The 18,670-nt window shown below is 40.8% G+C and overlaps 1 protein-coding gene across 1 annotated transcript in view; it reads right to left on the bottom strand.

The window, feature by feature from the left end:
• The window catches only part of RIOK2 (RIO kinase 2), a 160,140-nt gene extending 142,160 nt beyond the window's left edge, over positions 1 to 17,980 (bottom strand). The window contains exon 1 of the mRNA XM_071683128.1: positions 17,743 to 17,980. Coding sequence (XP_071539229.1) covers positions 17,743 to 17,808 — 66 coding nt within the window. The 5' untranslated portion in view covers positions 17,809 to 17,980. The remainder of the gene's footprint in view (positions 1 to 17,742) is intronic.
• Between the last annotated feature and the right edge of the window lie 690 nt (positions 17,981 to 18,670).

Below are 18,670 nucleotides of genomic sequence, written 5' to 3'. Positions count from 1 at the left end.
ACATCTTTTTATTCTCCCTAAAATTTAATGATACTCTCTCACCCCAACTCTCATTTGCCCTCTTTTTCACCTCTTGCACCTTTCTCTTGACCTCCTGTCTCTTTCTTTTATACATCTCCCACTCAATTGCATTTTTTCCCTGCAAAAATCGTCCAAATGCCTCTCTCTTCTCTTTCACTAATAATATTACTTCTTCATCCCACCACTCACTACCCTTTCTAATCAACCCACCTCCCACTCTTCTCATGCCACAAGCTAGAAAATATGAAAGAAAAATGTTTATGAATATATACAGTGGTAATGAACAAACTTCACTACGGACACTTTGGTACAAGATCTATGGTGTGGTGCATACGCTACTTGATGTTAATACGATATTATTTTTATATAACAATTACTTAAAAAATTTTTTTTATCTAAACTAGTCTTCAGGGGTCTTCAACCCCTCACAGCCAAGGATGGGCATATGTTGTTGCATTGGGATGTTGCTCAACCAAGCTGTTTGAAGTCAAAGTCCACATGCCCACTTAGCCCCACACACTTGCTGGTCTATTTTCACTCTGTATGCACTTCTCCTCTATGCATCCCATTGTTTTCCTGATGGATGCATGCAAAGTCTTGTACACTGTAAGTTTTAGGTATTCTCTCTTTTCTGTACATCATATCTTTGGATTTCAAAGGCGGTGCTTTGCAGAGTCTTCCATGTATGTTGTCCTCGTGGAACATTATTCCCAGGGGTTATTTACAAGCCAAGCCTTCAGGGATTTTCCAGCTGTATATTAAGATATATCTCTAAGGTCTCCCTTAAAGGCCCACTCCTCTGTTCTTAACACTACCTCGCTAATGCGGGATATGGCGAATAGTATGAAAAAAAAAAAAATCTCTAAGGTCTGTGCTCCTGGGAGTACAGCATCAGTAATCTCTGCCATTCCCAGTAATTCAGTTCCTTACCCATGTTAACGTGGGCAATGATAAATCTTTGAACACTTTCTAATTCTGGAATTTTACACATTTTGCATGGTGGTGCTACCACAGCATTACTACATTCATGAGGGAATTAGGGTCTTCAAAAGATCCATCACTTTTTTTCTCCTCTAGTCTTGAAAGTCAGCACAATCCATCCAACACCATCACTAGAGGAGGAAGTCTTTGATATAATTCACTTCAGCCACTGTGTAACAGACTTAGCATTGTGGAGGGGAACCCCATCCTGCAAATATTTATCTTTACACTTTTAAATGACTGAGGTAAATGGTCAGAAAGTTAATCTAAGAACCTGGTTCACTTTCACATTCTTGGGCAAGATTACCAAATCACTACCACCTAAGTGGCCAAAAAAGCTCCAAACCATAGGAGGAGTTTTTTAGTCTTTCCTATGTATTGTGGAAGGTGCAGGCCCAAGTGGGGTGGCCTGTACACCCTCCCTCTGGTGTTTCCAGTCAATGTCAACTTGTTATTCCATCCTTCCATCTCTAGTTTGGTCTCCCACTTCTCCTTCTTCCCTCCTCTTCTGACATACATATCCTCTTTGTCAATCTCTCCTCACTCATTCTCTCCATATGTCCAAACCATTTCAACACACCCTCTTCTACTATCTCAACCACATTCTTTAATTTACCACACAACTCTCTTACCCTTTCATTAACTTCTCTATCAAACCACCTCACACCACATTTCATTTCCAACGCATCAACCCTCCTCCACACAACCCTATCTATAGCCCATGCCTCACAACCATATAATGTTGCTGGAACTACTAATCCTTCAAACATACCCATTTTTGCTCTATGAGATAACATTCTCCTTTTCTACACAGTCTTCATCATTCCTAGAACTTCACCCCTTCCCCACCCTATGACTCACTTCCACAGTTCTAACCGCTGCTAAGTCCACTCCAAAATATCTAAAACATTCCACTTACTCCAATTTTTCTCCATTCAAACTTACATCCCAACTAACTTGTCCCTCAACCCTACTGAATTCTGCAGTTTCTCACTCAAATCAGCCACCAGTGCTGTATCATCGGCTAACAACTGACTCACATCTCACGCCCTCTCATCCCCGACAGATTGCAAACTTGCCCCTCTCCAAAACTCTTGCATTTACCTCCCTAACCACCCATCCATAAACAAATTAAACAAACATGGAGACATCATACACCCCTTCCACAGACCGAACTTCACTGGGAACCAATCACTCTTCTTTCTTTCTACTCGAACACATGCCTTACAACCTTCATAAAAATTTCTCACTGCTTCTTGCAACTTACCTCTCACACCATATATTCTTAAGACCATCTACAAAGCATCTCTATCAACCCATATGCCTTCTCTAGATCCATAAATGCCATTAAAATTCATCTATTTTTCTAAGTATTTCTCACACACATTCTTCAAAGGAAATAATTCATCCACACATCCTCTACCACTTCTGAAATTATATTGCTCCTCCCCAGCCTGATGCTCTGTAAATTCCTTCACCTTCTCAATCAATACCCTTCCAAAACAATTTTCCATGTATACTCAACAAACTTAAGTCTCAGCAGTTTGAACTCTTCTTCATCCCTTTTGCCTTTGTACAATGGCAATAAACATACAATGCACCACTCCTCAGTAATTTCAGCGTGATACATACATACAATTAATATCCTTACCAACCAATCACCACATTCCTTTATCAATTCAGCCACAATACCATACACTCCTGCCACCTTGATGGATTTCATCTTCTGCATGGCTTTCACCACTCTTCTCTCTTCACCAAACCACCCTCTGTGACTTTCTCACTTTGCACACCATCCCTACCAGAACATCCTCCATAACCCACTCTATCACCTAATACATTCAACAATCCTTAAAAAAACTCACTCCAGCAATACCCATTATCACTTTTCCTTTTGCTCCCTTCACCAATGTTCCCATTTGTTCTCTTGTCTTTCACACATTACTTACCTCCTTCCAAAACATCTTTTTATTCTCCCTAAAGTTAAATGATACTTTCTCATCCGAACTCTCATTTGCCCTCTTTTTCAACCCCTGCCCCTTCCCTTGACTTCCTACTGCTTTTTCTTATACATGTGCCAGTCATTTGCACTCCTTCCTCTTAAGTACTGTCCAAATGCCTCCTTTTCTCTTTCACTAGCAATTTTACTTCATCCCACCACTCACTACCCTTTCTAATCTGCCCACCTTCCAGCTCTATCATGCTACATGCATCTCCTGTACATGTCATCACTGCTTCCCTAAATACATCCCATTCTTCATCCACTCCACTCATAGCTCTCATCTTTTGTCAATCTACACTCAATCTCTACTGGTACTTCTTCACACAAGTTCCCTTTCCAAGCTAACTTACTCTCCCAACTCTCTTCTCCCCAACATTGTCTCTTTTTTCAATTCCTCTACAAATCTTCACCTTCGATTGCACAAGATAGTGATCAGGCATCCTACCAGCTGCCCCTCTCACCACATTTACATCCAAAAGTGCCTCTTTTACATGCATATCAATTAATGCGTAATCTAATAATGCCTTTCGCCATCTCTCCTATTAACGAATGTATACTGCTGTATATCTCTTTTTAAAACAGGTATTCCCAATCACCAGTCTTTTTTAGTGCACAAATCCATAAGCTCTTCACCATTTCCATTCACAACACTGAATACCCCATGTGCACCAATTATACCCTCAACTGCCACATTATTCATCTTCGCATTCAAATCACCATCATCAATACCTGGTCTTGTGCAACAAAACTGCTAAAACATTCACTCAGCTGCTCCCAAAACACTTGCCTCTCATGGTCATTCTTTTCATGACTGGGTGCATAAGCATCAATAATCACCCATCTCTCACCACCCACTTTCAGTTTTACCCAAATTAATCTAGAATTCATTTTTGCAAACTTTATCGCATACTCCCACAACTCCTGCTTCAGGAGTAATGCTACTCTTCCTTAGCTCTCACCAATGCCTGACTTTACTCCCAAGACATTACCTAACCATTCTTCCCCTTTACCCTTAAGTTTCATTTCATTCATAAGCTAGAACATCCAAGTTTCTTTCCTCAAACATACTACTTATCTCTCCTTTCTTCCCATCTTAGATCCAACCACAAACTTTCAGACACCCTAGTTTGAGCCTTCAAGGAGGATAAGTACTCCCCACTTGACTCCTTCTGTTTCCTCTTTCAGAAATTGAAATAAATGAAGGGTAGGGTTTCTGATCCCCCACTCCAGCCCCTTTCAGTTACCTTCTACGACAAGTGGGGAATACAGAGGTAGAATTCTTTTCCTCTACCTCAGGGATATATATGCTGATAACCACAAGGATAATGAATGTCAGATAAACCCGGCATTGTGTACATCACAGCATCTCTCAGTTACCATTCAGCAAGCGCATGTTATTTAAGTGAAGCTACTGAATTTCTGTGCTGGATTAACCCACTTTTGTATAAAATGCCAAAGATGATGAGCAAGAGGAAAAATCCAAAACATGTTGACAGACCTGGCAAGAAGCTGAGGAAGGTGTTCAACTTCACAATCAAAATGAAAGCATGAAAGCAATCACCCATAACGTAGGAGGAAAAAAAGTAAATGAGATTGCACGTCATCAACAGTTGTCCCATTCGACAGTCTCCGCAATGCTAAAGGACAAAGAAAAATACATGAAGCAGTGAAAGGTCTAGCAAATTATGAAGTCTACAATAATAAAAACGTAATGACAAAGGCTCATCCACGAAATTTGAAAGTTGTTGATGCTGTAGATGAAAGATCAAATTCTCTCTGACCTTCGTAACCCAGGACTGGGTTGGTCAGCCCTGCATATCTCCTAATCAGAAATGGTGGACTTGGTAGCTTGCGGTGGGTCAATGACACATCCTATCTGTATTAAAACAGCATTAGGTCTACATCCTATTGGAAGACCATCAAAGAGCTGTATGGCTGTGGTAATTTTTGCTTGGATATTAATGAAACGTGTTTTCTCTCTAATGTGAATGAATTCTCATATCTGTAGTCTCCTCCAATCACCACAACTAGTAATGATCTTAGTGTTATTCACCATAGTCTCCCTTGTTAGTCTTATTCCATACTTTTGAACGTATGTGGATGTAAACAAGATGAGAAAAAAGGAGAGATAGGTAGTGTGTTTGCGGAAAGGAACCTAGATGTTTTGGCTCAAAGTGAAACGAAGCTCAAGGGTAAAGGGGAAGAGTGGTTTGGGAATGTCCTGGGAGTAAAGTCAGGGGTTGGTGAGAGGATAAGGGCAAAGGAAGGAGTAGCACTACTCCAGAAGCAAGAGTTGTGGGAGTATGTGATAGATTGTAAGAAGGTAAATTCTAGATTGATGTGGGTAAAACTGAAAGTGGATGGAGAGAGATGGGTGATTATTGGTGTCTAAACACCTGGTCATGAAAAGAAAGATCATGAGAAGCAAGTGGTTTGGGAGCAGCTGAGAAAGTGCATTAGCAGTGTTGTAAATGGTAATGGTAATGAGCTTGAGGATCTGTGTGCTGAAAAAGGCCTGGCAACTGGGAATACTTGGTTTAAAAAGAGAGATATACCTAAGTATATGTATGCGAGTAGGAGAGATGGTCAAAGGGTGTTATTGGGTTACATGTTAATTGAAAGGCATGTAAAAGAGAGACTTTTAGATGTTAATGTGCTGAGAGGGTGTCTGATCACTATCTTGTGGAGGCAAAGGTGAAGATTTGTAGAGGTTTCCAGAAAAGAAGAGAGAATGTGAAGGAGAAAAGAGTGGTAAGAGTATGAGAGCTTGGAAAGGAGAATTGTGTGAGGAAGTACCAAGAGAGATTGAGTGTAGAATGGCAAAAGGTGAAAGCAAATGACATGAGGGGGAGTGGGGGAAGAATGGGATGTATTTAGGGAAGCAGTGATGGCTTGCACAAAAGATGCATATGGCATGAGAAAGGTGGGAGATGGGCAGATTAGAAAAGGTAGTGAGTGGTGGGATGAAGAAGTAAAATTGTTAGTGAAAGAGAAGGGAGAGGCATTTAGACGATTCTTGCAAGGAAGTAGTGCAAATGACTGGGAGATGTATAAAAGAAAGCAGTAAGAGGTCAAGAGAAACGTACAAGGGTTGAAAAAAAGGGCAAATGAGAGCTAGGGGGAGAGAGTATCATTGAACTTAAGGGAGAATAAAAAGATGTTTTGAAGGAAGTAATAACGTGCGTAAGACAAGAGAACGAATGAAAACATTTGTGAAGGGGGCAAATGGGGAGGTAAAAACAAGTAGTGATGAGGGGAGAAGATGGAGTGAGTATTTTCAAGGTTTGTTGAATGTGTTTGATGACAGAGTGGTAGATATAGGATGTTTTGGTCGGGGTGGTGTGCGAAGTGTGAGGGTCAGGGAGGATGGTTTCATAAACAGAGGAGGGGTAGAGGAAGCTTTGCAGAAGATAAAATCCAGCAAGGCGGCAGGTTTTGGTGGTATTGCAGTGGAATTTACTAAAAAAAGGGGGCGACTGTGTTGTTGATAAGTTGGTAAGCATATCTAATGTATGTATGGATGATGAAGTGCCTTGGGATTGGTGGAATGCATGCATAGTGCCACTGTACAAAGGCAAAGGCGATAAAGGTGAGTGTTCAAAATACAGAGGCATAAGTTTGTTGAGTATTCCTGGGAAATTATATGGGAGGGTAGTGAATGAAAAGGTAAAGGCATGTACAGAGCATCATATTGGGGAAGAGCAGTGTGGTTTCAGCAGTGATAGAGATGTGTGGATCAGGTATTTGCTTTGAAAAATATATGTGAGAAATACTTAGAAAAACAAATGAATTTGTATGCAGCGTTTATGGATCTAGAAAAGGCATATGATGTGGTTGATAGAGATGCTCTGTGGAAGGTTTTAAGAGTATAAGGTGTGGGAGGTAAGTTGCTAGCAGTGAAATTTTTTTTACCAAGTGTGTAAGGCATGTGTAAAAGTAGGAAGAGAGGAGAGTGACTGGTTCCCAGTGAATATTAGTATGCGGCAAGGGTGTGTGATGTCTCCATGGTTGTTTAATCTAATAATGGATGAGGTGGTTAGGGAGGTGAATTCAAGAGTTTTGGAGAGAGGCAAGTATGCAGTCTGTTGCGGATGAGAGGGCCTGGGAATTTAGTCAGATGTTGTTCACTGATGATACAGTGCTGGTGACTAATTCAGGTGAGAAACTGCAGAGGTTGGTGACTGAGTTTGGTAAAGTGTGTGAAAGAAGAAAGCTCAGAATAAATGTGAATAAGAGCAAGATTATTAGGTTCAGTTGGGTTGAGGGACAAGTTAATTGGGAAAAAAGTTTGAATGGAGAAAAACTGGAGGAAGTAAAGTGGTTTAGATAACTGGGAATGGACTTAGCAGCAGATGGAACCACAGACACAGAAGTGTGTCACAGGGTGGGGGAGGGGGCAAAGTTTCTGGGAGCATTGAAGAATGTGTGGAAGGCGAGAACGTTACCTCAGAGAGCAAAAATGGGTATGTTTGAAGGAAAAATGGTTCCAAGAATGTTATATGGTTGCAAGGTATGGGCTATAAATAGGGTTGTACAGAGGGTGGGTGTGTTGGAAATGAAATATTTGAGGACTATATGTGGTGTGAGGTGGTTTGATCAAGTAAGTAACGAAAGGGTAAGAGAGATGTGTGGTAATAAAAAGAGTGTGGTTGAGAGAGAAGAGGGTGTGGTGTGTTGAAGTGGTTTGGACATATGGAGAGAATGAGTAAGGAGAGATTGACAAAGAGGATATATGTGTCAGAGGTTAAGGGAACAAGGAGAAGCAGGAGACCTAATTGGAGGTAGAAGGATAGAGTGAAAATGATTTTGAATGGTCGGGGACTCAACATACAGGAGGGTGAGAGGCGTGCAAGGAATAGAGAGAACTGGGATGATGTGGTATACCAGGGTCGACATGTCAATGGACTGAACCAGGCCATGTGAAAAATCTGGGGCAAACCATGGAATAATCTGTGGGGTCTGGATGTGGACAGGGAGCTGTGGTTTTGGTGCATTACACATAACAGCTAGAGACTAAGTGTGAATGAGTGTGGCCTTTTTGTCTGTTGTCCTGGCACTACCTCGCTGAAGTAGGGGGTAGCGATGCTATTTGAAACCACAGCTCCCTTTCTACATCCATGCCCCACAAAACCTTCCATGGTTTACCCTAAATGCTTCACATTCCTTGGTTCAATCCATGGACATCACATCGACCCCAGTATACCACATCGTTCCAATTCACTCTATTCCTTGCATGCCTTTCACCCTCCTGCGTGTTCAGGCCCCAATCACTCGAATCATTTTCACTCCATCTATCCACCTCCAATTTGGTCTCCCACTTCTCCTTGTTCCCTTCACCTCTTACACATATATCCTCTTTGTCAATTTTTCCTCACTCATTCTCTCCATGTGACCAAACCATTTCAAAACACCCTCTTCTGCTCTCTCAACCACACTCTTTTACCACACATCTCTCTTAACCTTTCATTTCTTAATCAAACCATCTCACACCACATATTGTCCTCAAACATCTCATTTCCAACACATCCACCCTCCTCCGCACAACTCTATCTACAGCCTACGCCTCGCAACCATATAACGTTGTTGGTACCACTATTCCTTCAAACATACTCATTTTTTCTCTCCAAGATAACATTCTCGCCTTCCACATATTCTTCACCACTCCCAGAACTTTCGCCCTCTTCCCAACCCAGTGACGCACTTCCACTTCCATGGTTCCATCCGATGCTAAATCCACTCCCAGATATTCAAAACACTTCACTTCCTCCAGTTTTTATCCATTCAAACTTAACTCAAAGTTAACTTGTCCCTGAACCCTACTGTACTTAATAACCTTGCACTTATTCACATTTACTCTCAGCTTTCTTCTTTCACACACTTTACCAAACTCGGTCACCAACTGCAGTTTCTCACCTGAAAATCATCCACCAGCCCTGTATCATCAGTGAACAACAACAACTGACTCACTTCCCAAGCCCTCTCATATGCAACAGACTGCATACTTGCCCCTCTCTCCAAAACTCCTGCATTCACCTCCCTAACAACACCATCCATAAACAAATCAAACAACCATGGAGACATCATGCACCCCTGCCACAAACTAACATCCACTGGGAACCAATCACTTTCCTCTCTTCCTACTCGTACACATGCCTGACATCCTTGGTAAAAACTTTTCACTGCTTCTAGCAACTTACCTCCCACACCACATACTCTTAATACCTTCTACAAAGCATCTCTATCAACCCTATCATATGCCTTCTCCAGATCCATAAATGCTACATACAAATCCATCTGTTTTTCTCACATACATTCTTCAGAGCAATCACCTGATCCACACATCCTCTACTACTTCTGAAACCACACTGCTCTTCCCCAATCTGATGCTCTATACATCCCTTTACGCTCTCAATCAATACCCTCCCATATAATTTCCCAGGAATACTCAACAAACTTCTACCGCTGTAATTTGAACACTCACCTGTATTCCCTTTGCTTTTGTACAATGGCACGCGCCAATCCTCAGGCACTTCACCATGAACTATACATACATTGCATATCCTTACCAGCCAATCAACAACAGTCTCCCCCTTTTTTAATAAATTCCACTACAATACCATCCAAACCCGCTGCCTTGCCGGCTTTCATCTTCCACAAAGCTTTCGCTACCTCTTCTCTGTTTACCAAAACATTCTCCCTGACCCTCTCACTTCGCACACTACCTCAACCAAAACACCCTATATCTGCCACTATATCATGAAACACATTCAACAAACCTTCAAAATACTCACTCCATCTCCTCACTTCACCACTACTTGTTATTCCCTCCCATTAGCCCCCTTAACCGATGTTCTCATTTGTTCTCTTCTCTTACACACTTCATTTACCTCCTTCCAAAACATCTTTTGATTCTCCCTTAAATATAATGATACTCTCTCACCCAAACTCTCCTTTCCCTCTTTATCACCTCTTGCACCTTTCTCTTGACCTGCTGCTTTCTTTCATACATCTCCCAGTCATTTGCACTACTTTCCTGCAAAAACTTGCCCAAACGCCTCTCTCTTCGCTTTCACTAACAATCTTACTTCTTTATCCCACCATTCACTACCCTTTCTAATGTGCCCCCTCCCATGCTTCTCATGCCACAAGCATCTTTTCCACACGCCATCACTGCTTACCTATATACATCTTATTCCTCCCTCACTCCTCCTTACGTCATCTACTCTCACCTTGTGCCATTCTGCACTCAATCTCTCCTGGCACTTCCTCACAAAAGTCTCCTTTCCAAACTCACTCACTCTCACCACTCTCCTCCCCAACATTCTCTCGTCTTTTCTGAAAACCTCTACAAATCTTCAAATTCGTCTCCAAAAGATAATGATCAGGCATTCCTCCAGCTGCCCCTATCAGCACATTAACATCCAAAATTCTCTCTCTCTCACACGCCTATCAATCAACATATATCTATACTTATTCATTTTGTTTTGTCGCTGTCTCCCACGTTAGTGAGTTAGCGCAAGGAAACAGACGAAAGAATGGCCCAACCCACCCACATACACATGTATATACATACACGTCCACACACGCAAATATACATACCTATACATCTCAATGTATACATATATATACACACACACACAGACATATACATATATACACATGTACATAATCCATACTGTCTGCCTTTATTCATTCCCATTGCCACACATGAAATAACAACCCCCTTCCCCTGCATGTACACAAGGTAGCACTAGGAAAAGACAACAAATGCCCCATTCGTTCCCACTCAGTCTCTAGCTGTCATGTATAATGAACTGAAACCACAGCTCCCTTTCCACATCCAGGCCCCACAGAATTTTCCATGGTTTACTCCAAATGCTTCACATGCCATGGTTCAATCCATTGACAGCACATTGACCCCGGTATACCACATTGTTCCAATTCACTCTATTCCTTGCACGCCTTTCACCCTCCTGCATGTTCAGGCCCAATAACTCAAAATCTTCTTCACTCAATCTTTCCACCTCCAATTTGGTCTCCCACTTCTCTTCGTTCCCTCCACCTCTGACACATATATCCTCTTGGTCAATCTTTCCTCACTCATTCTCTCCATGTAACCAAACCATTTCAAAACACCCTCTTCTGCTCTCTCAACCACACTCTTTTGATTACCACACATATCTCTTACCCAATTATTACTTACTCAATCAAACCACCTCACACCACATATTCTCCTCAAACATCTCATTTCCAGCACATCCACTCTCCGCAAAACTCTATCCATAGCCCACGCCTTGCAACCATATTTAATTGTTGGAACCACTATTCCTTCAAACATACCCATTTTTGCTTTCCGAGATAATAATCTCGACTTCCACACATTCTTCAAGGCTCCCAGAACTTTCGCCCCCTTCCCCACCCTATGATTCACTTCCGCTTCCATGGTTCCATCCGCTGCCAAATCCACTCCCAGATATCTAAAACACTTCACTTCCAACAGTTTTTCTCCATTCAAACTTACCTCCCAATTGACTTGTCCCTCAACCCTACTGTACCTAATAACCTTGCTCTTATTCACATTTACTCTCAACTTTCTTCTCTCACACACTTTACCAACCTCAGTCACCAGCTTCAGCAGTTTCTCACACAAATCAGCCACCAGCGCTGTATCATCAGTGAACTAAAACTGACTCACTTCCCAAGCTCTCTCATCCACAACAGACTGCATACTTGCCCCTCTTTCCAAAACTCTTGCATTCACATCCCTAACAACCACATCCCTAAACAAATTAAACAACCATGGAGACATCACACACCCCTGCCGCAAACCAACATTCAATGAGAACCAATCACTTTCCCCTCTTCTTACATGTACACATACAGAGCATCTCTATCAACTCTATCATATGCCTTCTCCAGATCCATAAATGCTACATACAAATCCATTTGTCTTTCGAAGTATTTCTCACATACATTCTTCAAAGCAAACACCTGATCCACACATCCTCTACCACTTCTGAAACCACACTGCTCTTCCCCAATCTGATGCTCTGTACATGCCCTCACCTTCTCAATCAATACCCTCCCATATGATTTCCCAGGAATACTCAACAAACTTATACCTCTGTAATTTGAGCACTCAATTCTATCTCCTTTGCCTTTGTACAATGGCACTATGCAAGCATTTCTCCAATCCTCAGGCACCTCACCATGAGTCATACATACATAAAATAACCTTACCAACCAGTCAACAATACAGTCACCCCCTTTTTTAATAAATTCCACTGCAATACCATCCAAACCTGCTGCCTTGCCGGCTTTCATCTTCCACAAAGCTTTTACTACCTCTTCTCTGTTTACCAAATCATTCTCCCTAACCCTCTCACTTTGCACACCACCTGGACCAAAACACCCTATATCTGCCACTCTATCATCAAACACATTCAAATAACCTTCAAAATACTCATTCCATCTCCTCACATCACCACGACTACTACCTCCCCATTAGCCCCCTTCACTGATGTTCCCATTTGTTCCCTTGTCTTATGCACTTTATTTACCTCCTTCCAAACATCTTTTTATTCTCCCTAAAATTTAATGATACTCTCTCACCCCAACTCTCATTTGCCCTCGTTTTCACCTCCTGCACCTTTCTCTTGACCTCCTGCCTCTTTCTTTTATACATCTCCCACTCATTTGCATTATTTCCCAACAAAAATCATCCAAATGCATCTCTCTTCTCTTTCACTAATAAATTTACTTCTTCATCCCACCACTCACTACCCTTTCTAATCTGCTCACCTCCCACGCTTCTCATGCCACAAGCATCTTTTGCGCAAGCCATCACTGCTTCCCTTAATAAATTCCATTCCTCCCACACTCCCCTTACCTACTTTGTTCTCACCTTTTTCCATTCTGTACTCAGTCTCTCCTGGTACTTTCTCACACAAGCCTCCATCCCAAGCTCATTTACTCTCACCACTCTCTTCACCCCAACATTCTCTCTTCTTTTCTAAAAACCTGTACAAATCTTCACCTTCGCCTCCACAAGATAATGATCAGAAATCCCTCCAGTTGCACCTCTCAGCAAATTAACATCCAAAAGTCTCTCTTTCGCACGCATATCAATTAACACGTAATCCAATAACGCTCTCTGGCCATCTCTCCTACTTACATATGTATACTTATGTATATCTCTCTTTCTAAACCAGGTATTCTCAATCAACAGTCCTTTTTCAGCACATAAATCTACAAGCTCTTCACCATTTCCATTTACAACACTGAACACCCCATGTACACCAATTATTCCCTCAACTGCTACATTACTCACCTTTGCATTTAAATCACCCATCACTATAACTCGGTCTCGTGCATGAAAACTACTAACACACTCACTCAGCTGCTCCAATAACACTTGCCTCTCATGATCTTTCATCTCATGCCCAGGTGGATATGCACCAATAATCACCCATCTCTCTCCATCCACTTTCAGTTTTACCCATATCAATCTAGAGTGTACTTTCTTACGCCTATCACATACTCCCACTACTCCTGTTTCAGGAGTAGTGCTACTCCTTCCCTTGCTCTTGTCCTCTCACTAAACCCTGACTTTACTCATAAGACATTCCCAAACTCTTCCCCTTTACCCTTGAGCTTCGTTTCACTCAGAGCCAAAACATACAGGTTCCTTTCCCCAAAATACTACCTATCTCCTTTTTTCTCATCTTGGTTACATCCACACACATTTAGACACCCCAATCTGAGCCTTCGAGGAGGATGAGCACTCCCCGTGTGACTCCTTCTGTTTCCCCTTTTAGAAAGTTAAAATACAAGGTGGGGAGGGTTTCCAGCCCCCAGCTCCCGTCCCCTTTATTCACCTTCTACGACACGTGAGGAATGCGTGGGAAGTATTCTTTCTCCCCATCCCCAATAATGTTCTCTGGCCATCTCTCCTACTTACATAAGCATACTTATGTATATCTCTTTTTAAACCAGGTATTCCCAATCATCAGTCCTTTTTTAGCACACAAATTTTCAAGCTCTTCACCATTTCCATTTACAACACTGAACACCCCATGTACACCAATTATACCCTTAAATGCCACATTACTCACCTTTGCATTTAGGTCACCCATCACTAGAACCTGGTCTCATGCATCAAAGCAGCTAACACACTCATTCAGCTGCTCCCAAAACACTTGCCTCTCATGATATTTGCTCTCATGACCAGGTGCATAGGTACCAATAATTCTCAATCTGACGCTCTGTACATGCATTCACCCTCTCAATCAATACCCTCCCATACAATTTCCCAATAAAGTTATGCCTCTGTAGTTTGAACACTCATCTTTATCCTCTCTACCTTTGTACAATGGCACTATGCATGCATTCCACCAATCCTCAGACACTTCACATGGTCCATAATTACAATGAATATCCTTACTAACCAATCAACAAGACAGTTACCCTGTTTTCTAATAAATTCCAATGCAATACCATCCAAAACCTGCCACCTTGCCAGATTTCATCTTCCACAAAGCTTTCACTACCTCTTCTCTCCTAATCAAGCCATTCTTTCTGACCCTCTCACTTCGCACACCAACCCAACCAAAACACCTTATATCTGCCACTCTATCATCATACCCATGCAAGGAACCACATGAAAATGAAACACAATAAGTTCACAAATGCACTTTCATGTAATGATCATACACTCAGGGCAGATACAAGAATGAGACAGAAGTAGAACAGTCAGATGAATTCCAAGGAGGAGGCATAACTAAGAAGCCATTGTAAACAAGTGTTACCAGGTGGTAGTGTTCAGGTTGGTGTTTCCGGGTCTGTCATCATGCCTGTCATAAAGATCTTTATTATGTGGACAAAGGAAAATGTTTACAAATTTTGCCCACATTAAAGCTATCCAATTGGTATAGACCCTCACTAGAATTAATGTTACAATTCTTTGTGTATCTAATAACAGAAGATTCAATGATATTTCTCGTGGTAAAGGAGTTACAATTAGTAAAGAATTGGCATTACTCCAGTCAACACAAGTCATAATTTTTTATATGATTATACAAAGCATTTGAATCTTGTCCTGTTCTTATACCATATCTAAGTCGCTTAAGTCTGACATAAATATAGTATAATTTGAGTCACAGGTTGACCAAGCTGTTGAAAGCTGCAGTGCAGATCTACTTAAGTCACCACAGTCTGACTTGTCTAGTGCACTTTCTAGGTACTTGTACAGGGCACTCTTAAACTTCTCTACTGTGCATCTCATGGTGTTTCTGATGATCTAAAGCAAGCTGTTGAAGAATCTTGGGCTCTGGATGCTGAAGATGTTCTCTCTTTTTGTGCAGTTAAAGTCAGGAACCATGCTTTCTAGAGTTTTTCAGGTACTGATCATGACATACATCACCCATACCTGATCCTGGGAGTATAGCCTCGGAGTTTTCACTTGTTCTCAAATTTTAAGTTCCTTTACCATGTTAACATCATACAAGATCTCTGAAGACTTTTTATTTCTGTGCCAGTTGATTGTTTTTTTTTGTCAAAAATCCACAGGACTGTCACTTTTACTAGTTCCAAATTAGAAAAATGGAAATTTTCTAGTTTATGGATGTTACCTTTCTAGACAATAAAATCCAACGTAAATTTCAAGAATGCATCATTATGATGTATAGAGGTAATACAGGGTATAGAATTTAAGGTAAACCACTTGTAACTCCAAACTTACGTTCTCACAAAGTGGGCAGGGCTTTGAAGCAGAGGGAAATTGTTGAGTAAAAACACTAACAATCAGCATTGGACAAAGTAATGCATTTCAAACTTTCATTGAAATACTGTAAATAGCGAACAAAAAGAAGGGGTACCTATTGCATCCTAACATTATTTTCAAATGTCCTTTGACCTGCCGACCAAAATCACTTGCTGGGTGCTTGTTCAGATTCTAGAGCTTCACTTGGTTCATAAGTTGTCATGCAAAGCGAATGATGCTGTGGTAGAAAACTTGCCTGTAGTGTGTAGAAACAGCCATTACTCTTTTTGATTTATGCATTCTTATGAATGCTACCATGCTTCGTACCTTGTAAATCTGACTTAATCCAAGTTTTGCAAACAGGTGAGTATATATCCACATTGATTTAAGGCTCGAATAAATGCTTACGAGATCTATCTAGCACAGAGTCTTATTTTTTATATTTCTTAAGACATCTGAACTCGGTGCTCACATTGCAAACTAAATGAAAGACCATGGAGATAAGCAGAGAACTGTAAGTTCTTCATAAGAATACATAACAATATCGAGATCATCTCCACAAATGTAATCTTCAAATAAGAGTGCACACTTTGATTTCCACATTTTACAATATCATATTATTAATATTCAACCTTATGTTTTCCTTATCCCTCATGACCCTCCCACTACTGACCAAATTAAAATCAAAATATAGTTTCAAATAACAGTAAAGCAAAATGCAGAATGTTTAACAAATTACTTACATTAGCAACAAAAAGTCCATATGCGAAAATTGAAGTTATCAAACCGACCAAATTGGTGTCTCTAAACTAAATGTTTACCAAAAAAAAAAAATGACGTCAGGTTGATGTAGACATCCTTCCAGTACATTCATAATTTGCTGGAACTGAACGGGAGTCATATACAGATTACTTTCACTCCCAACTTTTTGAGTGCTATTTTTCCCTACAAATTCCCCTTTATTTCTAAATCATGCTAACCTTAGAGAAAGTGGGGGAATGAAATGTGTTACACAAAATCTCACACTTTATACCAACTTAATGTAAGGAATATATTGGTGCCAATTTCATCGAATTGGTATTGTAAAAAAAAACGTGAATCAACAATGTTGACTCCACTACAAGTGGCCAATAGAAATAAGGCAAAATTACTTTTTTCTTTGCTATTGTTTCTCCGTATCAACGAGTGTTCTAACATTACAAAACGTAAGTAATCTTGATGCATCAAATAACGTAATAACGTAAGTTATCTTGATACATCACATAACCTAAGTTATCTTGATACATCACATAACGCAAGTTATCTTGATACATAACGTAAGTAATCTTGATACATCACATAACGTAAGTTATCTTGATACATCACATAAGTTATCTTGATGCATAACATAATGTAAGTAATCCTGATACATCACATAATGTAAGTTATCTTGATACATCACATAAGTTATCTTGACACATCACATAACGTAAGTAATCTTGATACATCACATAACGTGTTATCTTGATACATCACATAAGTTATCTTGATACATCACATAACCTAAGTTATCTTGATAGATTACTTAAGTAATCTTGATGATTTATACTGCATTATCAAGCTGTCTCATCCTGGCCCGAGGAAATGAGATAATCATACAATCTATAGTTATTAGTATGTCTCGATGTATACAGTTGACATGATGCATTACATTAAGGTAAATGTACTTCAAGTATTACATATAATGTTAGTGAATGTTTATGAAGATGTGTTCAAAGTTCTGGGTTAACATTAATGTTAACGTTTTCCTTAAGCCTCAAGTTCTCCCAGCTGTAACGGTCGTGATACGACAATAATTAGGGTGCCATCTTGGTTCATCTTGCCTAAACTACAAGTACAAAATAAATTATCATCATTATTATAATTAATACAATTGATCATTTGTATGAAAATCCTCAAGTTAGATATGTGGGCAGATGGAGGAGCCTGACTCACTCACCGCAGTCAGTACCCGGAAGTCTTCCCGTCTCAGGTAACGTAACATGGCCACTTTTAACTTGCCCATCTTGATCACCTCTACTTAACAACCTCTCTAGTTAAGCTTTATAACGTAGTCACAACCACCATGAAGGGATGACCTACAACGTGCCACCATGCAGGATGACCAGTCTAACACGAGACCATCAACAGCCTGCCAGCGATACATCAGTGTTGCCAACACATGCCAGCACAACACCAGTGTTGCCAACATACACACACACACACACACACACACACACACACACACACACATTATTCTGGGTTCCATTATTCCGAAATAAATTCCCTCATGTCCCAATGTGTCCCGAGGTACAACTCCCTCAAGTCTTACATGAAGTCAACTTATTCATCAAGCATAAACACATAATATGTTTATTATGAAATATCAACCTTCTGCCAGAACCAAATTTTTTTTTTCTTTTTTTTGCCGCTGTCTCCCGCGTTTGCGAGGTAGCGCAAGGAAACAGACGAAAGAAATGGCCCAACCCACCCCCATACACATGTATATACATACGTCCACACACGCAAATATACATACCTACACAGCTTTCCATGGTTTACCCCAGACGCTTCACATGCCTTGATTAAATCCACTGACAGCACGTCAACCCGGTATACCACATCGCTCCAATTCACTCTATTCCTTGCCCTCCTTTCACCCTCCTGCATGTTCAGGCCCCGATCACACAAGATCTTTTTCACTCCATCTTTCCACCTCCAATTTGGTCTCCCTCTTCTCCTCGTTCCCTCCACCTCCGACACATATATTCTCTTGGTCAATCTTTCCTCACTCATTCTCTCCATGTGCCCGAACCATTTCAAAACACCCTCTTCTGCTCTCTCAACCACGCTCTTTTTATTTCCACACATCTCTCTTACCCTTACGT

Source organism: Panulirus ornatus, chromosome 35, assembly GCF_036320965.1.
Source record: "Panulirus ornatus isolate Po-2019 chromosome 35, ASM3632096v1, whole genome shotgun sequence".
Taxonomy (NCBI): Eukaryota; Metazoa; Arthropoda; class Malacostraca; order Decapoda; family Palinuridae; genus Panulirus; species Panulirus ornatus.
This window is presented reverse-complemented; position numbering and strand designations above follow the sequence as displayed.